The following is a 26,045-nucleotide window of genomic DNA, read 5'->3' on the forward strand; positions in this document are numbered from 1 at the left end:
GGTTCATATGCTAATTTCTTAGACCTTGAAGGCCGCCTCTAATCTAAATGCATTTTGATAGTTTTTCACCACTAGAGGGCATTAGTCCACGTATTTCATATAGATAACATTGAGCTCATGCAAGTGAATTTACCAAGGAGTGAGCACTGATTTCTGTGACTTCTGCACAGTTATTAAAGGATTACTTTCTGTTATAATTTTTAAGCTAAACAACTAACATATTAAAGTTAATAAACATTAATTAAAACCTACTGACCTATATTTTCTCCAAAACAAAGTTTCTTAACGTTCTAAAAGTTATATCTTTTATTCGCCGATGATGTCACGTTATCCTGCCCACTATTTTCATCACTGCATGTTCAAAATACTTAAACCAATAACTTTGTGTTTAAAGCGCAATTTTGAAACCTAGGTATTGTAAACGGATTGGTACAGAGCAAAGGATACCCACGGAGTGGGTTTGGAAAACAATTAAATTTGCAGACAAGATTTCTGATATACGGTAGAGAGATGTTAATGAAATGCTATTGATAAAAAGCGTATTTGGGGTAGTTAGTTAGTAACAGGCATAGAAAATATTTACTTACAGTGGCCCTTTAATAACAAAGCCTTGTCTGAACTATTGTGCATGTGGATCAGCCGAGCTCTGTGTGTCATTGGCATAACTGCAAATGTGTTTGGTAGATTTTTTAGCATTTCTTTAGTAAAAAAAACCCAATAATACATGAGCAGGAAAAGGAGATTTTTTTTTTTTTTTTTGCTCTATACTTTACACGTATTTATAGTTAATAAGCTTCATGTCAAGGTTTTTAAAAGTTACTTGCTTTACAAATAACTCTAATAAGCTGTTTAATATTTGACGTCCTAAACCTGATCAATGAGAAAAAATCCTCACAACTTCTCTATGGCTTAATGGGACACACATTAAGATGAATTACTGCCAGTCACATCTGAAGAGCATTTAATAATTTATTTATTTTTATTATTTATGACCTCATTATAATAGCCAGCTATGATGATACAGCCACTCAGTTTTTCTGTTACCTGACCTGCTTAAAGGGATATTAAACGGTAAAAAGTGCAAGCTAAATTGATGTAGTTAGAGATTAGCCAGATGATAATATGCAGTTGTATTTTTTTTTTTAAACAATATTTGTTGTTTAAAGGGACATATTACCCCAATGACGAATTACTTGAAAGTTATGCAGCATATTACAAATTACTAGAAAATATCACATGAACATCTGTACTGTATGTAAAAAAAAAAAGATATGTTACCTGGAAATGTCCTCAGTTGCCAAATCCTATTATAAAGGAGCTTAAAAGGAACAGTCTACTACAATATTTTTATTGTTTAAAAAAGATAGAGCACATTTTTACTACCCATATCCCCAAGCTTTGCACAACCAACATTGTTATATTAATATACTTTATTACCTTTTTAAACCTCTAAATTTCTGCCTGTATCTTAGTCCCTGCAGGCAACCTTTATCTCATTTTTATAACTTTTCACAGCAAGACACTGCTCGTTCATGTGTACCATATACAGGGAGTGCAGAATTATTAGGCAAGTTGTATTTTTGAGGATTAATTTTATTATTGAACAACAACCATGTTCTCAGTGAACCCAAAAAACTCATTAATATCAAAGCTGAATAGTTTTGGAAGTAGTTTTTAGTTTGTTTTTAGTTATAGCTATTTTAGGGGGATATCTGTGTGTGCAGGTGACTATTACTGTGCATAATTATTAGGCAACTTAACAAAAAACAAATATATACCCATTTCAATTATTTATTTTTACCAGTGAAACCAATATAACATCTCAACATTCACAAATATACATTTCTGGCATTCAAAAACAAAACAAAAACAAATCAGTGACCAATATAGCCACCTTTCTTTGCAAGGACACTCAAAAGCCTGCCATCCATGGATTCTGTCAGTGTTTTGATCTGTTCACCATCAACGTTGCGTGCAGCAGCAACCACAGCCTCCCAGACACTGTTCAGAGAGGTGTACTGTTTTACCTCCTTGTAAATCTCACATTTGATGATGGACCACAGGTTCTCAATGGGGTTCAGATCAGGTGAACAAGGAGGCCATGTCATTAGATTTTCTTCTTTTATACCCTTTCTTGCCAGCCACGCTGTGGAGTACTTGGACGCGTGTGATGGAGCATTGTCCTGCATGAAAATCATGTTTTTCTTGAAGGATGCCTGTACCACTGCTTGAAGAAGGTGTCTTCCAGAAACTGGCAGTAGGACTGGGAGTTGAGCTTGACTCCATCCTCAACCCGAAAAGGCCCCACAAGCTCATCTTTGATGATACCAGCCCAAACCAGTACTCCACCTCCACCTTGCTGGCGTCTGAGTCGGACTGGAGCTCTCTGCCCTTTACCAATCCAGCCACGGGCTCATCCATCTGGCCCATCAAGACTCACTCTCATTTCATCAGTCCATAAAACCTTAGAAAAATCAGTCTTGAAATATTTCTTGGCCCAGTCTTGACGTTTCAGCTTGTGTGTCTTGTTCAGTGGTGGTCGTCTTTCAGCCTTTCTTACCTTGGCCATGTCTCTGAGTATTGCACACCTTGTGCTTTTGAGTACTCCAGTGATGTTGCAGCTCTGAAATATGGCCAAACTGGTGGCAAGTGGCATCTTGGCAGATGCACGCTTGACTTTTCTCAGTTCATGGGCAGTTATTTTGCGCCTTAGTTTTTCCACACGCTTCTTGCGACCCTGTTGACTATTTTGAATGAAACGCTTGATTGTTCGATGATCACGCTTCAGAAGCTTTGCAATTTTAAGAGTGCTGCATCCCTCTGCAAGATATCTCACTATTTTTGACTTTTCTGAGCCTGTCAAGTCCTTCTTTTGACCCATTTTGCCAAAGGAAAGGAAGTTGCCTAATAATTATGCACACCTGATATAGGGTGATGATGTCATTAGACCACACCCCTTCTCATTACAGAGATGCACATCACCTAATATGCTTAATTGGTAGTAGGCTTTTGAGAGGATAGTAGGCTTTTGCATAAAGAGGATGATGTGGTCAAAATACTCATTTGCCTAATAATTCTGCACTCCCTGTAGGTAACATTGTGCTCACTCCTGTGGAGTTATTCATGAGTAAGCACTAATTGGCTCAAATGCAAGTATGTAAATAGGACTGAGATAAGGAGGCAGCCTGCAGAGGTTTAGCTACAAGGTAATCACAGAGGTAATACGTCTATTAATATAACCGTATTGGTTGTGCAAAACTGGGGAATGGGTAGTAAAGGCGTTGCCTATCTTTAAGCAATAAACATTTTAAAGTAGACTGTCCCTTTTTAAAGCTCCTTTATAATGGGATGTGGCTTCTGAGGACATTTTCAGGTATCTGTCTTTTTAAACTATACAACTTTTAGCGTAGACAGTCCCTTTAAACATCTAATCTAGATGCTTGTCCTGGGACTTGCAGTGGAGCGTGCATCTGGCATGTGCAGGCACGGTCACTTTATCTCCCTCCCCACTTTAAGGTTTTATTATGAAATCTTGTGAGATTATTGTGAAATTCCATGAGATCGTAGTAAAGCGAAGTGTGAGTTTAACACAGATGACGGTAAACAGTGGCTGAAACATAACTGCTCACAGAACACTTTCCCTGGTGAGCTAAGAAACCTAGCTTTCCTTCTTTGGTGAGGCGAGTTAAGGACAGATATAAATAGGTCACTAGAGTGTGCAACTAATACATGTGTGGAATATAGCAGTGTTAAGTCTGGAATCTACACTTCCACTTCTCGCAGGTATTGGAAAGCCCACTATTTTGATGAAATTATATGAAAAGGGGGAAAAAATAAAATGAAAGCAGATTGCAAAATGGTTTTACTACATATAATTAAGCATTTAATATTCATATAAAGAATGCTTTTGTGTTCTCCTTTAAAATGGTCAAACATGAAATTGCTACTGTGCGTAAGTGCTGCAGTCTGTATCAAGCCTAGCCTTGTTATTGTAAATAAATAGCTGGACTTGGATACCGACAAAGAAACCTTAAAATAATATATATTTCTGGGTTCCCCTATCAAATTGATCTTAGGTGTTTTCACTGTAAAAAAACCAATATCTTTTGCTTGATTTTATTTATTTAGTTATTTTTAAAGTGTATGAAAATAGGGATCTAAAAACTTGGGTATCTTTTCAAGCATTGCCTTACCCTTTTATATTGTAATGCACGCTTGATATTTCCAGTCGACTGGAAGCAGTGGTCAAAATACTGTGGTAAAGTAATTAATAGGTAGCACAACTGAAATACATTTGAGCTGCATACTGTGGTGCTAAATAAATGAATCTTAGTGTAAACACGGATCACACAGCAACAAATGACCTTATTGTTCATTACAGCCTTGTTAGTGGTTTGTAGGTTTGTTTTGTTTTTTTTGCACGCACAGGATTTTATGGTCCTTTTCTTTCTCCATTACCCCCTTCTCTATTCGGCTGGCTATAACATTAAAGGGACAGTTCACCCAAAAACTTTCTCCCCTTTAAATTATTCCCAATGATCCTTTTTACCTGCTAGAGTGTATTAAATTGGTTGCAAGTAGCTCCTTTACTCATATTTCACTCGTAGTAACACCAGCACCAATATCTTGAATTCCAATACTTTTATTAGAGGTTACATAAAAAGCAACGTTTCGTGGTGAACCCACTTAATCATGCTGTTTGTATAACATTGTTTCAAGCAATTTATATCTTTCTTTGGCGCCAACTGGCTTCAATTTTGGCAGTTTTACACCCCCTAGTGGTTACCAATTGCAATGTGTATACAAAAATGTTAAAAACAAATGTATATGACTAAACAGATTATGTATGGCAATAATAAACGTACAAGTACTTTAACATTACTGTGCATACTTATATTATCACAAATATTTAACATGCTTATATTGATTTTTCAATTTTAATATCTTATTATAATATAATCTCAAATAATGTAAACACATAGGTAAAGTACCCTTGATATTTTTAACTTATCATATAAAGAAAATTTCTATACAAAGAAATCTTTTCATATAGTGAACTCTTTTCATATAGTAAATTTTAATTCTGCATATAGTTATAATTTGAGTGGTAATAATGTATAACATTTCTTGACACTAAGATTACTAAAGGACATAATAGACTCGACATAGATATCTTTTCAAAAGAGACCGATAGGAACACCTTATTGGAATATAACAGCTTCCATCCAAAAGGCCTTATCAACTCATTACCCAAGAGTCAATTATTAAGGGTACAGAGAATAGTAAGCACACCAGAAGTGAAGGATAAAAGGCTGTTGGAAATGTCAAACAAATTTAAACAGAGAGGATATCCTACACAATTGTTGAGTGAAACAATTAAAGATATCACTACACCTAGGGCATCTAAAGAAAAAACTAAAGAACAAGATAGACTAGTATTTGTGTCTCAACATAGCTCACATAGCCAAGCAGTAGCAAAAGCCATAAAAAAGCATTGGCATATACTTAAGGATTGTAACCCTAGTATTGAACAGTTTAGGGATTACCCTTTAATGGCATATAGGAGGGTAAAGAATATCCGGGACCACCTTGTAAGAAGTGATGTGGGATCAGAGAGAAAAGATACACAAACATACATGCAAGCAAAAAGGAATGGCTGTTACCCCTGCCTAGGATGTGTTAGTTGTAACTCAGTTATAAAAGGTCCTAACTTTTATCATCCACATAATGGCAGACGTTACAACATCAGGGGATTTTATACTTGTGACACTAGTTACGTAGTCTATCTCATAAAATGCCCATGTTCTATGTATTACTTAGGAGAGACCACACAGAAAGTAAAGGATAGATTGAGTCAGCATAGGTCAAACATAAGGAAAAAGAATTTGGAGGCACCCCTGTCCAAACACTTTTTAGAAAAAGGACATAGTGTAAGCCAGCTACGCTGGCAGATCATACAACACATCCCTGTTCAGCGCAATGGGACAAATAGAGAAAAAATCCTCCAACAACAAGAGATGAGATGGATATATCAATTGGATACTCTTATTCCCAGGGGGTTGAACAGGGATTTTGATCTTAATTGTTTCTCTTAAAGAAATTCCCTTAAATCATGAAATTATAACTTCAACATTATTACCACTCAAATTATAACTATATGCAGAATTAAAATTTACTATATGAAAAGAGTTCACTATATGAAAAGATTTCTTTGTATAGAAATTTTCTTTATATGATAAGTTAAAAATATCAAGGGTACTTTACCTATGTGTTTACATTATTTGAGATTATATTATAATAAGATATTAAAATTGAAAAATCAATATAAGCATGTTAAATATTTGTGATAATATAAGTATGCACAGTAATGTTAAAGTACTTGTACGTTTATTATTGCCATACATAATCTGTTTAGTCATATACATTTGTTTTTAACATTTTTGTATACACATTGCAATTGGTAACCACTAGGGGGTGTAAAACTGCCAAAATTGAAGCCAGTTGGCGCCAAAGAAAGATATAAATTGCTTGAAACAATGTTATACAAACAGCATGATTAAGTGGGTTCACCACGAAACGTTGCTTTTTATGTAACCTCTAATAAAAGTATTGGAATTCAAGATATTGGTGCTGGTGTTACTACGAGTGCATTATCACAGAGGCTATTGCAGCTACCTCCCACACCGTGCACCACCTTTACACTAAGTGCTGTATTCACCTACCATTGCAAGTTTTACTCATATTTCAGCATTTGAAATAGCTGATTTAGCTTGTGGTTTCCCAACCTATACTGAAAGTTTTGATACTGGCGTATACGCTATTGACAAGCCTAAGTAAACACAGCCAGCAGAAGAGATTACACCCTCAGTGGGGGCCATGATAGTTAAGTAATAATACAATTATAATTTTCCATTGTTCTCTCTATGTATTGAGCTTTGGTGTTCCAGACAAATATAAGATAAGGAAGCAAGTCTGTGTAAATAAAATTGATAACAAAATGAGATCTGATATTACCTGAAGCTCAACCCATTGTAATAGGCTGTGGTTTCAAAGCACAAAACCAGCTACTTCAGATACACAAATAAACCCGAAAATGCAATTTCTCAAATAATTTATACTCTGCAGCTAGTAGAACAAGTCACTAAATACATTAATGGAAAAACTATTTTACAGTGTACTGTCCCTTTAATAAACAGCACCTATTTTGCCATCCACATATTCGCAGATATGACTTGTCTACTCTGCATGTAAATGTTTTATTATTTTGTGTTCTTTAGCTGTTCTGTCTGTCTTGGGATAAACATGCACATTTAATCTACCTGTGCTCCGCCTCCAGTTTTCAAGTTTCTTGCTAAATAGTCACCCATTTCTTTGTGCAGCTTTGAAGACAGAAAAGTAACGCCCCTCTCTGTGTCACACTCACAATAGGATTCAGGCAGATCAGCCAATTAATAGCTGCTGTGGATACTTCCCAATTACACATTTGAAAGGTTTATCCACTGAGATAAGATTGTGCAGAGACAAAATGCATTAGAATAGTTATATTGTCAGTATAGTCTGTTTCACCATCTAGTGGCTATTTTAGGAACTGCACTGCTACTGAGAAAACATCCACAAATCAGAGATTAAAGGGTCAGTCTAGTCAAAATTAAAATGTCATGATTCAGATAATGCATGTAATTTAAAAAAAAAACTTTCCAATTTACTTTTATCATCAAATTGTCTTTGTTCTCTTGGTATTCTTTGAAAGCTAAACCTAGGTAGGCTCATATAAGTTCTAAGCCCTTGAAGGCCGCCTCTTAACTCAGGGCATTTTGACAGTTTTTCACAGCTAGAAGGCGTTGGTTCATGTGTGCCATATAGATAAAATAGTGCTTACCAACGCGGAGTTACCTAGGAGTCAGCACTGAGTGGCTAAATTGCAAGTCTGTCAAAAGAACTGAGATAAGGGGGCAGTCTGCACAGACTTAGATACAAGGTAATCTCAGAGGTAAAAAGTGTATTAATATAACCGTGTTGGTTATGCAACACTGGGGAATGGGTAATAAAGGGATTATGTATCTTTTTAAACAATAACAATTCTGCAGTAGACTGTCCTTTTTTTAAAGGGTCTGTATACACCAATTTACATATGTGTTTTTGTAATAGACACTAAAGACGACTATGCACAGATACTGATATAAAAATCCAGTATAAAAACTTACTTAGAAGCTCCCAGTTTAGCATTGTTGATGAGGTTAGGCTGGGACACCCACTTAAAAGGGCTGGGAAAGCAAGAAGAGCTTCTAATACCCCCCCCCCCCTTTACATATGAAAAGACCCATTTCACAGTCAGGAGTCTGTAGACATCAGTATCGAAAACTTTAGGGCTTGTTTAGAAGTCTGATAATCAGTACAATGTTATTTAAAAATAAGCTAAACTATACATTGTTACAAAAACACTCTCAGACCATATAAACGGATCATCTACAAAACATTTATGCTTAGAAAACTCTAGTGTACAATGTCCCTTTGAAGTGAAGGTAAACTTTCATGAATTAGTGTCCGGTTTTTAAACATACTATTAAAAACGGGCATTTTCATTCATGAAAGTTTACATTGCAGCATATTTTTAAAAATATTTACCTTTCTCTTCAGGAAAGCTGGATCAGCGATCCCCCGCCCTCTTCTCATGCTGTAATTAAACCGCAATGATGAAACCGGCTTCTTCCAATCTCAGAGTGGCCTCACAAGGTGGATGCTCTGGTGGGGAAGCCATGATTGGAGGAAGCCGGTTTCGTCATTGCCGACGTAGGAACATTTATTTTTATTTATTTATTTTTAAACAAATGCTGCAATGTAAACTTTCATTAAAATAATAAGTATTTTAAAAACCGGACACTAATTCATGAAAGTTTACGTTCACTTTAATTCCTCTTTGCAGATGATGAGATGTGTATATTTGCTCATCTTAAAACCAATACAAGTTTTATTCCCTTGGCAACCAGAGAGAGTTCCACTGCAATCCTCTGACATATGTGTATAATAAAATGACATTTGTGGTAAATATAGAAAATATTCTATTTAATTTATTGACAAATGCCAGTTAAAATATGAAAGTATTACTATACCAGCTACCTCTTCTTTATTACAGGATGTGACTTCATTACCTGAAGAGGTATTGAGAGATGTAATATCTTGAAAACCTTGTTACGTTAAAGGGACACTAAATGCGCCATGGAGTTGCAATGCATTTCTTTCTTACTATGTACAAGTACATATTAGCCAAGTCTAAAACCTTTTAAAAACAAAATAACACCTTGTTTCCTGCAGTTGTTGTTGTTGTTGTTTTTAAACAGCCAAACCCCACCTACCATTTGGCTTATTTGGAGGAACCAATCCAGACTTCATACTTGCATAGACCAGACAAGATGTTCATTGTGTTAGCAAAGCCTACACTGTTATGTAGTTTCAGATAATCTGCTGAGGCCAGTTATGAACATATATGTAGAAAGGTTTGGCTTGTGAAGTCTTCAGTGTGCCTTCCCAGTTCTGAGATTTAGAAATCAAACAATTTAAATAACTTAAAAGGGAGGCAATATACACAATAGAAATACGTTGTTTTATATTACAACCTCAATGTGTTTACTGTCCCTTTAATTGACATAATAATGAAACCGTAAGATCTATGTTTAAAATTGTAGGCTAGCAAATTGAGAGAATATTTACAGCAGACGTAAAGTGAATTTAAACTTTCATGAATCCGTTCCCGTTTTTTAAAAATACGATTTAAAACGGGGGCACTTTCATTCATGAAAGTTTACATGCAGCTTTTTTTTTTTTTTTTTTTTTTTTTTAAATACATTCCTTTTTCTGCAGACAAGCCGGACCAGCGATCCCCCGCCCGCAGCTCCTCTGTACTTAAGTCGGTAATGAAGAATTCGGCCTCGTCCAATCATGGCGTGCACCCCAGAGCAAACATTCACTGAGGCCACTCCGTGATTGGAGGAAGCTGGTTTTGTCATTGCTCTGCTAAGTACAGCATAAGAAGCGGACGGGGGATCGCTGGTCAGGCTTGGCTGCAGAAAAAGGTACGTATTTAAAAAACAAACAAAACAATGTAAACTTTCATGAATTAAAGTGCCCCTGTTTTTAATAGTATTTGTATAAACCGGCACTGATTCATGAAAGTTTACATTCACTTTAAAGTGATGGTAAATTCTCCCATTTTTAAAATGAGGTCCGGACTGTTAGTGATAATTTAGTTGAAGTTACTTTCATTATTTGTAATTAAGATGTACTATAACTTACATTTATTAATTTAGATATAAAATTCAAATACCCCGCGCTTCGCCACCCACTTCAAAAGTCAATCTAACTTTGAGCTAACCTTTTAATTGTTGTCCAATCAGTGCTCTCCCCATATGGCACTTTTGTTGTAGCTAGAGCTCTGATTGGAGAATGTGTTAGCTCACAGAAAAATTAACTTTTGAAGTGGGCAGCAGGAGCATGGGGAATTTGAATTTCATATCTATATTAAAAAGTTTATAGCGCAGCTTCATTACAAATGATGAATGGAACTCCATCTAAAATATCAAACATTCCGGATCTATTTTTAAAAAGGGGAGATTTTACCATCACTTTAAGATGGAAGCTAAAGGGAATAATGCAGCGTGCTTTAGATGGGCCTCTTAGCTCTTCTCTACCTTCAAAATCTATGTTTCAAAGACTCTAATTTGTAATTAAATGTGCTTATGCATGAAAGCCTTTTATGTCATCTATTTACAATTGTCATAATCACACTTTTATGCTTTTCTGCACGTTGGAAAATGCTTTATCTCTCTTCTTTACCAATACCCTGAAGCTAATCTGCTATACCTTTTGCTGTATAATGAAAAACATTCTTTATGGGGCAGTAATATCTTAGAAATATATTGCTTTTTACTTAAGGTTTTTTCATGAATATGTAAGGCGGTCTGTTAACTTTAATTGCATCTATAAAATGCATATTCAAAAAAGGGCATAAGTGCAGATTTAATATGAATGGGTAGATTTTTTAAAAAATTTTTATTTAATGATTTGTACCAGTAAGTTCTCACTTTATTTTCTCATTCTTCTGCTTTTGTATTTTGTAGATATTTATAGATAGAGATCCAACAGCATTTGCACCTATCTTAAATTTCCTTCGAACAAAAGAACTGGACTTAAGGTAGGATATTTTTTTTTTTTTTTTTTTTAATTTATATATTTTTTTAATTTACATTACAGGATATTCACACAATAATCTTATTTATTATTTGTATATGACTTCTTAAAGGAACATAAAATTGTCATGCACATGACTTGAGCGTGTTTGGGTATAATAATAGAAACTCGATACATTTTCGCAAACATTCCTCAAGTTAAACTTTATCATTGACTGTTTCACATGGTAGCCACATTTAAAATCTATGCCCGCTCAGAGTGCCAGTAGTTGCAAATTGATTCATTTTTGATCCGGTGTTCTGGTAAGAGGAGAGCTAACCATGTCACTTCCTGTGATGTTACATCAGCTGTTTTGGACCTAATGCGCATGTGTGCCAGTGTCATCACATACCTGGCCGCATATGTCACTGGTAAAATATTTAGAGTTGTGAAATTCCGTAACCCTTTCTAGAGCGCATGCGTGGGATTTTTGTATCATAAATGGTGCGCTCATGGAAAGCTGTTTATTAGGCTCCTCGGCAATATTCGGAACTCCGCCCCCCACTGCAACTACTCCTACTACTACTCTAAAGCTGAGTCTCCGTTCTCGTGTATGACAAACAGCTGTTCTCTTTGTTAATCAACCAATAGATTTACTGCTGCAACAAATGTGTGCTCCCTTCAATGTCATTGTCTTTCATGCACGAGCACGGAGACTCGGCTTTAGAGTAGTAGTAATGGGAGTAGTTGCAGTGGGGGCGGAGCCTAATAAACAGATTTCCATGAGTGCACCATTTATTATACATAATCCCATGCATGCGCTGTAGAAAGGGTTCCATAATTTCACAGCTCTAAATATTTTACCAGTGACGTATGCGGCCAGGTATGTGATGACGCTGGCACGCATGCGCATTAGGTCCAAAATTGTATAACGGCTGCTTTAACATCACAGGAAGTGACATGGTTCGCTCTTTTCCAAAGTTCGCCCTCTTACCAGAACACCGGTGCAAGTCATTATTGTTCCTCTGAACAGGCACAGTGTTTAAAAGTGGTTGCACTGAGCATATGCACATATGCTCCATGTGCCCATGCAAAGTAAAGGTTGTTAATTGGAAATTGACTCCCGTTTAATATAATATTAACCTGTATCTTCTTAGTACAGCAGAAGCGAGCTGGCATTTGTGTAAGATATATTTTAATGTCGGCTTACTGTTATTAGCATGTGTGCAATACAAGTGTACTTGCAAAAAAGTTACTTTTTAACAGTTATCACTGCTTCACTGATAAGTATTAAAGTAAGATAATAGTCACATTTTAAAAGTGCAGCAGTGCATTTCAATTTGGTATATAATAATTGTTTGCAATCTATTTAAATTTGCTTCTAGTAATGGTTATTATATTTTCTGGGACACATATATATGTACATGGACATATTCTCTATCTGAATCATGAAAGAAATGCTGGGTTTCATATTCCTTTAAACCTCCTGCCAGCCATAGCTTACAATGTCGCCTGTCATCTAAACCTTCTGTCAGTCCCTTACACTGTATCTAACTTGAAATCTTCCTATAAGCTCATGAACAAACTTATTCCTGTATCCCACCTGTAAGTGTACTACACTCGCTGACAATGATTGGTTGGCTCCCAAAAAAGGAGAACATGGCGGCTCAGCCCCCAGTCTATCTATCCTATCTATCATCTATCTATCTATCTGTCTCTATCTATCTATCCTGTGTATTAAGACAAATGTGGGAGGGTTTTTTACCGTTTGCTTTCCATGCAAGAGTTAAAAAGAAGGAATGCAAGAAAAAAAATGTTTTGGGGAAATTGAGAAGTTCGTAGCCATAGGGATTAATGTATAACATGTTCCTGCCTTTCATTTAGAGAACTTTCATTTAAGTATTAACCCCTTAAGGACCAGCGACGTACCCTGTATGTCACTGGCCTTTTTTTGGGACTTGATTGTTTTATAGCGCGGTCTTTCCACCAGCGTTGAGACTGCTATATTCCACAAAGCCTGCTGGAGGGAGGGCATTAATAGCGTGTTCTTGCTAGACTTGTGCTATTATGCCCGGAAAAAACCCTTAACGACCAGTGACATACAGGGTACATTGTGGTCATTAAGGGGTTAAAAACAAAAAAACTAATCTAAAAATAAAAAAATTTGAAGCAGAGCAAGAAGTTTAGTGCACTTGGCGCACACTTATCTCAACTTCCTATTGCTGAGCAGTTTGTGCTGTATCAGAAGCTGCTACAGTGACAGTCTCACAATATTTTCTTATTCTCCTGCAGGAAGATTGAAGGGGCAGATACAGCTCAGCCTGTCACACATAGCTAATCAGTTTGGGCTTTGATTCCAAAACATATAGGAAATAAAATAGACAAGAGGAGTATAATCCCGGCAGGCTGTTGCACGCAATGCTAAATTCAGCATGCTAAGACCTGGCCTCCCACTGCACCTCACTGACACACCAGGCAGATCTTCAGCGCACCCTTAGCAGAAGCGATCTCTGTGCTGAGACGCAAGAAGTGACTCTCACTCTTATCCCAGCCACGTGCAGGTCATTTCTCCTGTATGTCCGGGCCTGTATGATTCGTAAATCCAGACACGTAATTTGAAACCCAGACTGTCTGAGTCAATCTCTTACAGGGGCATCATTATGTTAAAATTGAAATGCACTATTCTGTCCCTTTCCATAGAAACATTAAAACATAGATTTTGATGACAGATAAGAACCGTAGGTCCAAGGCTGGATTGGCCTATCGGGATACAAGGAAATTTCCCGATGGGCTGGGGCTGGAAATCTACGATTTTAACGGGGTAATAATTGGATCCAGTTAGATTGTAGGGTGCCAAACAACAACAATCTGGCACTTCTTTTTTTAATACAAACTAATATAATTCTTTAAATAAATATTGGGGAAGGAGTATCACAGTAATTCCCTTTGAGAAAAATGGGATGTGCGCATTTTACTCAAGGAAAATAGGGCTCGTCTCCATATTTTCCAGGGCTGCTTTTTATTCCCAGTCCGGCCATGCATAGGCCCAAGAAGTCTGCCCAATATTTCCTAAAGTAAAAACTTATCTAGTTTGTAGGATAGCCTTATGCTTATCCCATGCATTATTGAAGTCCCCCCAAAGTTTGTCATTACCAGCTCTTAAGGAAGTTTATTCCATGAATGAATGACCATTTCTGTAAAGAAGTACTTCTGCAAATTACTCTTGAATGTACTACTTTAAATTTCTTGCAGTCAGCTGCCAATATACCATTAAACACTGCACCCTTGTCTTACACATGCTTTGTATGCAGGAAGTATCACGTGATAAGTCACTCAGTGCTTGTGAACATGACTTATGTAGCATTGTAAAAGTCACCACTGAAGTAGCGATGGTTGTTAAAGGAAACCTTTTTTGTAAGTGAAAGTATTTTGCTAAAAAATGTTCTAATCAAATTTGGACTATCCTTTTTCATTTGTCTGTTATGGACATTAAGAACCTCCACAAAAAATGACCGGCCTTATTGATGCTGATTTGTATCACCAAAATGCTCATATTGATTTGGCACAAACATATTTAGTCATGCTTAGTACGATTTTGGCAAAAAAGGAAAAAAAAAATCCAAGTATTTAAAGGGACAGTAAAGTCAAATTGAAACTGTCATGATTCAGAGTATGCAATTTTATACAACGTTCCAATTTACTCCTGTTATCAAATTGCTTTGTTGTCTCGGTATCCTTTGTTGAAGAGTAATCTCAGTGCAGCATTGCACAACTGGGAGCTAGCTAAAAACAGTTTATGAGCCTATGAACAAGAGGCATGTGTGTGCAGCTACCAATCAACAGCAAGCTCCCAGAAGTGCATTGCTACTCCTGATTCTGAGCCTGAGGTTTTCTGTTAAACAAAGGATACCAAAAGAACAAAGCAAATTTGATATTAAAAGTAAATTGTAAAGTTGCTTAACAATGCATGCTCTTATCATGAATGTTAATTTTTTTTCCTGTCCCTTTTAGAATAAATTCTTAGTCTTTTTTAAATCGGTGGTTCTCAACATTTTTCATGTCATTTATTAGCTATCTCTATAAATGATTTTGACACTTAACATTTGCTGTAAGAATATTTTTTAAATTTTTATTTTTGTTAGATTGGTTACTATAGATCTTTAACTTTAAATTGGCTCTTTGGGTATAGTTTAAGCCAGAGCTTGACAAATTTGTTAAAATCTAGGAGCCCGCTCCCTGACACCCAGGTTTGTCAAGCCTTGGTTTAAGTTGTGGTTAATGACGATGGCATATAGAACGTCATCTTTCATTCCATTGTTACTCTCTACCTTTAATATTTGATCAAGCAAGTGTGAAAGAATTGTTAAAATTATTAAAGGGACAGTCTACCAAAATTAAACTTTAATGATTCAAATAGGGCATGCAATTTTAAACAACTTTCCAATGTACTTTTTTTTTTTTTTAAATCAAATTTGCTTTGTTCTCTTGGTATTCTTTGTTGAAAGCTAAACCTAGATAGGCCCATACACTAATTTCTATGCCATTGAAGCACTGGTTGGCTAAAATTTAAGTCTGTCAAAAGAACTGAAATAAGGGGCAGTCTGCTGAGGCTTAGATACAAAGTTGGTTTTGCAAAGCTTGGGAATTAAGGGGTGATCTATCTTTTTTAAACAATAACAATTCTGGAGTATACTGTCCCTTTTTAAGGCTGATGAAACAGACAGTAGCTACAATTCTATCATATTTGGGAACAAAAAAGAGAATTGTTCTTATTATACAATTCAGTAATCTGGTAATTCTTAAAGCAGTTGTGTGTATCATGCATGACCTTTAAATATGCTACTGGGTAATATTTATGAAATGATTGTAACTTGCCTTCAGAGGTTCATACTGGTCTTTTGTTAAAGGTTTAATAGTGAATATTGCCCTTGTAGAACTCCAAACTGTCTTACATTTTGTGGGATGTGCTGGTCTGACTCTGTCACACCACTTTCTCTTTCCTTTCCTGGTCCAGGGATGAAGAAATGTATTATTGGGAAGAGGTAGATGTAATGTATCCCTATTATACATACCATTTATTTTCCCATGTAAATCAAGATCATATCTGTAAGGGGATGTGCTGACTGACCTCAAACTGTTTTATTTCTTTCAGGGGAGTGAGTTTGAATGTTCTCAGGCACGAAGCAGAATTTTATGGAATTACTCCCTTGGGTAATTTGTTTATATTTTGTTCCTAACAACTGCATTACCACCAAACATCGGCAACGTGAAAAGATGGCTTTATAAAGGCAATTACAAACACAACTGCATGTTTTCTACATTACATTTAAAGTGATGGTAAATCCTAGCGTTTGTAAAATGCTATGATTTACCAGTACAACAAACAAAGGGGACTTTATCCATGCTGAAAGTTCCTTTATTTGCCTGTAGCATATGCCACGCTTAGCGCCTTTGGCCTCCCGCACCAGAACGCTATTTTTTTCAATGCAGTGACATTTCCACCTCTTAGCCAATAGCCGTGCGGTCCAGCTGGCATTATGCCGGATAGCTAGCATGCTATTGGCTAAGATCACCTCACTGAAAAACTTCAATCTGCTGTGGGTGACGTGAGGCGCTCAGCGCAGCGAATACTGCAGACAAAGGGCTTTTCAGCATGAAGTATTTTATACTTAATAACCAAAATCCCCCTTTATTTGTTGCACTGGTAAATCCTAGCGTTTCACAAATGCTAGGATTTACTATCACTTTCATCAACTATTATTCCTTTTCCCTTTTTGTAAAGCCGTCATACCTGGGCAAGACAAGAAGTTTTTGCAAGCTCTTGCCGTATCCATGGTTCCTGTACCAGGGGAACACTGGCAACATTTTGCCTAGAGGACAACTACATTTTACCAACCCATGATCTGTTAGCCCAACTAGCTTTCCCATAACTTTTATCTTAGTGTGTACAATCACATGGGCAATCATTTGTCATTTATCACAGAGCGCTATTTTATTTCACAAATATTTTACTTGAGAAAAGGATTAAACTAACTTTTTTTTTCTTCCTTTTATGTAAAGCTCAAGGAGCATGTCTTGTACAGGAGACCGATTGCAGAAAAACATATTCTAAAGGCCTTCTCTTAGATACAACAAAGAAAATAATTGTATATATGCTTGATGTATATCAGCATTTAAGCACTGCATCACAAAGTATACAAATGTGTTCTAAGCATGTAAAACTGCTCTTTAGTTGACAAAGGGCGAGATTATAAGTGGAAAGCAAAATATCTCTTACGTTACGTGAAAGTGTTATTTGCGCTCCACTTTGTAATACCAGTGTGCGTGCGCAGGTATTGCAAACTGAGTTGCAATGCGAACGCGACTTCACACTGCACGGAAGCATTGCGCTCACGAGAGCGCGCTTCCATAGGCTCCAATGGGAGCCTCATTCTCATGCCGCGAGACACAGAATGGGAATATATATACACACATTAACATAAATATATACGCAATCGCATACATATTTACAATGAACACACAGTCCCCATATACCGCAATGTAAATGCACTTTTTAGTGCTTTTTTTTAAAAAAATTTATTTATAACCCCACACCCGCCAACCTTAACCCCTCATAACTGCTTATTGCAGTTATTTTATTAAAAAATAAAAATGCTACAATTTTTATTTTTAAATAAACTACACACCATTGTCTTTTGGAGCCAATTGGGGGACATTTATAAAATTAATCAGATCTTATCTCTGGTTAAATTTATAAGCGCCACTTGCTACAGCGAGCTTGTAATGGCTGGTTATTTTACTGCCAGGTAAACATCTTGAAAAGGCTATTGAGCATGTTGGTCTATGTGCCAGTTTTGGTCTGAGAACAATAAGTTCCTGCACTGATTAAGCAACCATGGTATATAATGCTAAAGGGTCAGGTAAACAGAAAAATGAAAACATCAATTAAATATTAATGGTTGTTAAAGTAGCTGATCATTTTACAGGAGTATATGTGCGATAATAAACCACTATAATAACTATAGCATGCTCTTGTTGCACTATTGCCAGCAAATAAACACATAGCTAAAGTCCGCATCAGACCTAAAAAGCACTAGTGGTCCTGAGCTGAACATGGCTGCTGAACCAATCAAACTACATATGTGCAAAGCTGAGCTCGAGCAGAAATGCTTTGCCACTCCAGAGCTGATTTGAACTGTTTAAGCCCTTTGTGTTAGCACAGAGTATTTATCATTGATGTTCCTATAGTATTTGTGGCACGCTTTACCAATAATATGAAATATGACTGTTTAATGTTCATGATACTGATGCCATTGCATTTTTGACAAGTACCTTTTTTTTTTTTTTACTCTTCCAGAGTTTAACCCCTATTATTAAAAGAGAACGATGTAACAATTTATTGGAGTCCTAAGGGATTAATGAGGGAACAAGCAAAATTATGTAAACAAATCATATGTCCCCTTTGACTCCAAAAGCAGCTGTGTCAACACTAAAAGCTGAAGTGAGGACTTGTATCAAATCAAGGAACTAGATTTAAATTTGAATTAATAGGTACATTATGTGCAGACTTTTACAGCCTTGGTCAATTATTCACGTTGGCCTCAGCAAGATGTTTCCATTACAGTGTAATTTACTATTGAGCAACAGACAATTTACTTAGATTTGGAACTATAATTTTAGGATCATGTTTGATTCATCTTAATAATTTCATGTACGTTCATCATTTGCACATTTTGTTTATTTGTTTACTTTCTTATGGAAGAAATCTGAAGGCCGAACTTCCTAGCAAACTTATTTCTCTTGTAAGATGTATCGAGTCCATGGATTCATCCTTACTTGTGGGATATTCTCCTCCCCTACAGGAAGTGGCAGAGAGAGCACCCACAGCAGAGCTGTCTATATAGCTCCCCCCTTAGCTCCACCCCCAGTCATTCTCTCTGCCTGCTTAACTGCTAGGAAGGGCTGGAGGAGTGTGGTGACAAAAATGTTAGTTTTTTATTTTCTCAAGCAAAAGTTTGTTATTTTAAATGGTACCGGTGTGTACTATTTACTCTCTGGCAGAAAAGGGATGAAGATTTCTGCAAGGAGGATGATGATCTTTTGTAACTAAGATCCACTGCTGTTCTCACAAGGGCTGAAGAGTACAGGAAAACTTCAGTTGGGGGAACGGTTTGCATGCTAAGCTGCATATTTTGACAGGAATTTCAGCTTGCTTGAAGGGCTCATTAGTTACTGGTGACACTGTTAAAAAACAAAAAAAAAAAAAGTTTTTGTTTATTCAGTGAATGATGCAATTATAACGTTTTTTTGAAGGGACTAAAGGGGTCATTGTGGCTTGTTTTTTGGGTTTTTTAACCCACATGGTTAATTAAGAGACACTCTGGTGTTTGTTTGTTTGATAGGATTCAAAACATCGAGTGAGGTGGGAGGGGCCTATTTTCGCGCCTCAGTTGCGCAGTTTCTTTTCCTCAGAGACATCTAACTGCTTCTCCTGAGGTTCCTGCTGTGTTTGAGTGCTGTAAAGAAGTTTTTTCCCCCACAAATTGTTCTGAAGGGCAGGTAGGAGCCACAGCAGAGCTGTGGTAAGGTGCTGAAAGTCTTTTTTTTTTTTTTTTACCGGTTTTGCCTTTAAGGGGTTAATTGTTTATTTGCATAGCTCAGGGGTTAGGGTTCTACTCAAACCTGTTTGTGGTTCCCAAAAAAGAGGGAACTTTCAGACCAATCTTGGATCTCAAAATTCTAAACAAGTTCCTCAAAGTTCCATCATTCAAGATGGAGACTATTCGGACTATTCTACCTCTGATCCAGGAGGGTCAATATATGACTACCGTGGACTTAAAGGATGCGTATCTACACATCCCTATTCACAGAAATCATCATCAATTTCTCAGATTCGCCTTTCTATTCAGGCATTACCAGTTTGTGGCCCTTTCCTTCGGGTTGGCCACGGCTCCAAGAATTTTCACAAAGGTGCTAGGGTCCCTTCTGGCAGTTCTACGACCACGGGGCATAGCAGTGGCGCCTTATCTAGACGACATCTTAACTCAGGCGTCGTTTTTACAGCTAGCCAAGTCTCACACGGACATCGTGTTGGCTTTTCTGAGATCTCACGGGTGGAAGGTGAACATGAAAAAGAGTTCTCTCTTCCCTCTTACAAGAGTTTCCTTTCTAGGGACTCTGATAGATTCGGTAGAAATGAAAATATTTCTGACAGAGGTCAGAAAATCAAAACTCTTAACCTCTTGCCGAGCTCTTCATTCCATTCATCAGTGGCTCAGTGTATGGGGGTAATCGGACTCATGATAGCGGCAATGGACATAGTTCCTTTTGCCCGCCTACACCTCAGACCACTGTAACTATGCATGCTCAAACAGTGGAATGGGGATTATGCAGATTTATCTCTTCAACTGCATCTGGACCGGGAGACCAGAGATTCTCTTCTCTGGTGGTTGTCTCAGGACCACCTGTCTCAGGGAATGTACTTCCGCAGGCCAGAGTGGCTCATTGTAATGACAGATGCCAGCCTGCTAGGCTGGGGTGCAGTCTGGAACTCCCTGAAAGCACAGGGCTTATGGTCTCGGGAGGAATCTCTTCTTCCGATAAACATTCTAGAACTGAGATCGATATTCAATGCGCTTCAGGCATGGCCTCAGCTTGCTGCGGCCAAATTCATCAGGTTTCAGTCGGACAACATCACGACTGTAGCTTATATCAATTATCAAGGAGGAACAAGGAGTTCTCTAGCGATGATGGAGGTAACCAAAATAATCCGATGGGCAGAGGATCACTCTTGCCATCTCTCAGCAATCTACATCCCAGGAGTAGAGAACTGGGAGGCGGATTTCCTAAGTCGTCAGACTTTTCATCCGGGGGAGTGGGAACTCCATCTGGAGGTATTTGCTCAGCTGATTCAGCTATGGGGCACACCAGAATTGGATCTGTTGGCGTCCCGTCAGAATGCCAAACTTCCTTGTTACGGGTCCAGGTCCCGGGATCCCAAGGTAGTGCTGATGGATGCTCTAGCAGTGCCTTGGTCCTTCAATCTGGCCTATGTATTTCCACCGTTTCCTCTCCTCCCACGTCTGGTTGCCAGAATCAAGCAGGAGAGAGCTTCGGTGATTCTGATAGCACCTGCGTGGCCACGCAGGACTTAGTATGCAGACCTAGTGGACAAGTCCTCGGTTCCACCGTGGACTCTGCCAATGAGGCGGGACCTTCTAATCCAAGGTCCTTTCACGCATCCAAATCTAGTTTGTCTGCGTCTGACTGCTTGGAGATTGAACACCTGATTCTATCAAAGCGTGGTTTCTCTGAGTCGGTCATTGATACCCTGATTCAGGCTAGAAAGCCTGTCACCAGGAAGATCTATCATAAGATTTGGCGCAAATATCTTTATTGGTGTGAATCCAAAGGTTACTCGTGGAGTAAGATTAGGATTCCTAGAATATTGTCTTTTCTCCAAGAAGGTTTGGAGAAGGGATTATCTACTAGTTCCCTAAAAAGGCAAATATCTGCTTTGTCTATTCTACTACACAAACGTCTGGCAGATGTCCCAGACGTTCAAGCATTTAGTCAGGCTTTGGTCAGAATTTAGCCTGTGTTTAAACCTGTTGCTCCGCCATGGAGTTTGAATTTAGTTCTTAAAGTTCTTCAAGGGGTTCCGTTTGAACCTATGCATTCCATAGATATTAAGCTTCTATCTTGGAAAGTTTTGTTTTTAGTAGCTATCTCTTCGGCTCAAAGAGTTTCTGAGCTATCTGATTTACAGTGTGATTCCCCTTATCTTATTTTCCATGCAGATAAGGTGGTTTTGCGTACCAAACCTGGGTTTCTTCCTAAGGTTGTTTCTAATAAGAATATAAATCAAGAGATTGTTGTTCCTTCACTGTGTCCTAATCCTTCTTCAAAGAAGGAACGTCTGTTGCACAATCTTGATGTGGTTCGTGCTTTAAAGTTCTACTTACAAGCAACTAAAGATTTCCGTCAAACATCTTCATTGTTTGTTGTTTATTCTGGTAAGCGGAGAGGTCAAAAGGCTATGGCTACCTCTCTTTCCTTTTGGCTGATAAGCATCATCCGTTTGGCCTATGAGACTGCTGGACAGCAGCCTCCTGCAAGAATTACTGCTCATTCTTCTAGAGCTGTGGCTTCCACATGGGCTTTTAAAAATGAGGCTTCTGTTGAACAGATTTGTAATGCGGCGACTTGGTCTTCGCTTCATACTTTTTCCAAATTTTCCAAATTTGATACTTTTGCTTCTTCGGAGGCTATTTTTGGGAGAAAGGTTCTATAAGCAGTGGTGCCTTCCGTTTAAGGTCCCTGTCTTGTCCCTCCCTTCATCCGTGTCCTAAAGCTTTGGTATTGGTATTCCACAAGTAAGGATGAATTCGTGGACTCGATACATCTTACAAGAGAAAACATAATGCAATTTTATGATGTATTAAAACTTGATAATTTGTTGTCCAATATTTTTCTGTTACAAGGAAAGGGTCAGTTTTTGTTACACTTAAAGGGACAGTCTACTTGAAAATGTTTGTTTAAAAAGATAGATAATCCCTTTATTACCCTTTCCCCAGTTTTGCATAACCAACACAGTTATATTTATATACTCTGTGATTACTTAGTATCTAAGCCTCTGCAGACTGCCTCCTTATCTCAGTACTTTTGACAGACATGCTTTTCAGCCAATCAGTGCTGACTCTTAACTCTATGGGAGTGAGCACAATGTTATCTATATGACACACATGAACTAACACTATAAATAAATGTTATGCGCTTATGTACTGACCATATAAATTATATCCAAATTATGATGAAAAAAATATATAGTTGTTTAAGATACCTTTAAACTTTAAAACATTTAAATTGCTATACAATATTTAGTATATATATGGATGTGTTTGAAATAGCACTAACACACTGTTATAAATCTTGTGCGGGGAAAAAAAAATATTTCCCAAACACACCCAGACATACCTGAAAATAGGACACAAAGGAAATGTAATAAAAATACAAGGTGATCAATTAACAGTCCTAATATGCTTAGTCTATTAAAAATGTCCATAAAATGTTCAACTCCCAAACAATAGGGATACCGTGAAAGGCTCAAAACCACAGTACCTTAGAGTGTACTTCTAGTAATTTCAGATTTTTCAATTTTATAGCTGGTATCTTTTCCGTTCCTTCCTGGTTGATGGGATACTCCTAAATGATTTAGCTGGAACAGGTTTTGTTCCAAATTATAGTGCCTCTGTAGTGCAGCCTTGTTCCAGCCAGCAATTCCACCGGACTTGGCTCAGACGTAATCACATAGAACGAGAAAGAAAAAACAGGCGCACAGGGCACGATTCAGGTGTAAAAGTTTTATTACAAAGTGACACGCACAAATAAAAATGCACTTACTGAAAGAAAGCAAATAAATTGCATTGAGTAAAATCTCCTGGGATCTTGCAGCTTCTGTTACACTGGCTAAAGATGGACCGCCTTCTCACAGCTCCAGTCAGACGGTTCAGGCAGTGGTATTCCGGATCCTCAACCTTAGCGCTTAACCGAGCTGTGCAAACAGTCTTTACTGCTCTCCCAGATCTGATAACAGCTGATAGCTGGCCTGACGCGTTTCTCCCGGTTTAGAAATCAGTTTGACCCTACCTAGGCTTCTCTTTCAAAAACGAATACCAAGAGAGCAAAGCAAATTTGATGAAAAAAGTTAATTGGAAAGTTGTTTAAGATTGCATGCCCTATCTGAATAATGAAAGTTTAATTTTGACTAGACTGTCCCTTTAAAGTGCAAACTGGTTTGTGTAAGGCCTAGAGCCTTGTGATTTTATGCCTACTGTAGACGGAAGGGTCACCTTTTATTTGTTAATTTCCTGGCTGTAACCATCTTCTCTAACAAAGATCAGGGACCTTTTCTGTGACTCCTTATCTAGACATACTCCTTGAGACATAGTAATAAAAAAAAATGACGTACTTATTAATTAGAGCAGGTCAGTCTAAGACTATCGACCTTACTCTGTGTGTTTAATGCCCACAAAGGGGTTTAACACACAGAAGTACTGCTTGGGACCTGCAGAGCTCTGCTGGTCCTGATCGACTTGCACAGATGATTGGATCAGCTGTAGTTTCTGCACCACTCAGATGTGTTACTAGAGCTGCTGATTGGGTCAGCTGTAGTTTCTGAACCACTCAGATATGTTACTAGAGCTGCTGATTGGATCAGCACTGGTTTCTGCAGGGGTTAAGCACACAGTAGTGCAGGGTCAATTAGTCTTAAAATGACATGCTGTAATGAATTAGAGCATATACTTATTCAACTATTATGGACCTTTTAGCATTTTTAGCAGAGCTTGAACATTTTTCACACATTCAAGGTGATTTGCGTGTTACAAACCTTTGTGAAACTGACTTTATCAGAAGGTTTGTAGTGCCATGAGACAGGAGGGGTAGGGGGTAGGTGCTACCTCCACAGGTGAAAAAAAAATAATTAACAGTAACTACAGATTTTTGTCCGTTCAGTAGTAGTTTTTTCTCCAACATTGGTGTGTCCGGTCCACGGCGTCATCCTTACTTGTGGGAATATCTCTTCCTCAACAGGAAATGGCAAAGAGTCCCAGCAAAGCTGGCCATATAGTCCCTCCTAGGCTCCGCCCACCCCAGTCATTCTCTTTGCTGTTGCACAGGCAACATCTCCACGGAGATGGTTAAGAGTATGTGGTGTTTAGTTGTAGTTTTTTTATTCTACTATCAAGAGTTTGTTATTTTAAAATAGTGCTGGTATGTACTATTTACTCTGAAACAGAAAAGGATGAAGATTTCTGTTTGTGAGAGGAAGATGATTTTAGCAGACAGTAACTAAAATTGATTGCTGTTTCCACATAGGACTGTTGAGATGAAGTAACTTCAGTTGGGGGAAACAGCAGACTTTTCTGCTTAAGGTATGACTAGCCATATTTCTAACAAGACTGTGTAATGCTGGAAGGCTGTCATTTCCCTTCATGGGGACCGGTAAGCCATTTTCTTAGTCTCAAACAGAATAAAGGGCTTAATATGGGCTATAAAACTGGTAGACACTTTTATGGGCTAAATCGATTACTTTATTTGGACATTTTATACATGTTTATGCTGATAATTCACACTTATAAACTTGGGGAACGTTTTTTAACGTCAGGCACTATGTTAGACACCTTTTCCAGTCAGGAAGGGCCTTCCCAGTTGTAGGCTGAGCCTCATTTTCGCGCCTTTACTGCGCAGTTGTTTTTGAGTGCAAGACATGCAGATGCATGTGTGAGGACCTGAGAGTAGTTGGAAAAGTTCCTAGAAGGCATCATTTGGTATCGTATTCCCCTCTGGGCTTGGTAAAGTCACAGCAAAGGCTGTAGCTGGGACTGTATAGGGGTTAAATCTGTAACCGGCTCCGGTTTCGTTATTTTAAGGGTTAAAGCTCTGAAAATTGGTGTGCAATACGTTTAATGCTTTAAGACACTGTGGTGAAATTTTGGTAAATTTTGAACAATTCCTTCATATATTTTCACATATTCAGTAATAAAGTGTGCTCTGTTTAAAATTTAAAGAGACAGTAACGGTTTTGTTTTAAAACGGTTTTTGTGCTTTATTGACAAGTTTAAGCCTGTTTAACATGTCTGTGCCTTCAGATAAGCTATGTTCTATATGTATGAAAGCCAATGTGTCTCCCCATTCAAAATTGTGTGATAATTGGGCCATAGCGTCCAAACAAAGTAAGGACAGTACTGCCACAAATAATGAATTTGCCCAAGATGATTCCTCAGATGAAGGGAGTAGACATGGTTCTACATCATCTCCTTCTGTGTCTACGCCAGTTTTACCCACGCAGGAGGCCCCTAGTACTTCTAGCGCGCCAATGC

General features: G+C 37.7%; 1 protein-coding gene across 1 annotated transcript in view; it reads left to right on the forward strand.

The window, feature by feature from the left end:
* KCTD3 (potassium channel tetramerization domain containing 3) overlaps nucleotides 1-26,045 on the forward strand; it is a 237,441-nt gene that overhangs the window by 11,532 nt on the left and 199,864 nt on the right. The window contains 3 exon segments of the mRNA XM_053712496.1: nucleotides 9,134-9,157; nucleotides 11,115-11,188; nucleotides 16,316-16,374. Of these exon segments, the coding sequence (XP_053568471.1) occupies nucleotides 9,134-9,157; nucleotides 11,115-11,188; nucleotides 16,316-16,374 (157 nt within the window).

Source organism: Bombina bombina, chromosome 4, assembly GCF_027579735.1.
Source record: "Bombina bombina isolate aBomBom1 chromosome 4, aBomBom1.pri, whole genome shotgun sequence".
Classification (NCBI taxonomy): domain Eukaryota; kingdom Metazoa; phylum Chordata; class Amphibia; order Anura; family Bombinatoridae; genus Bombina; species Bombina bombina.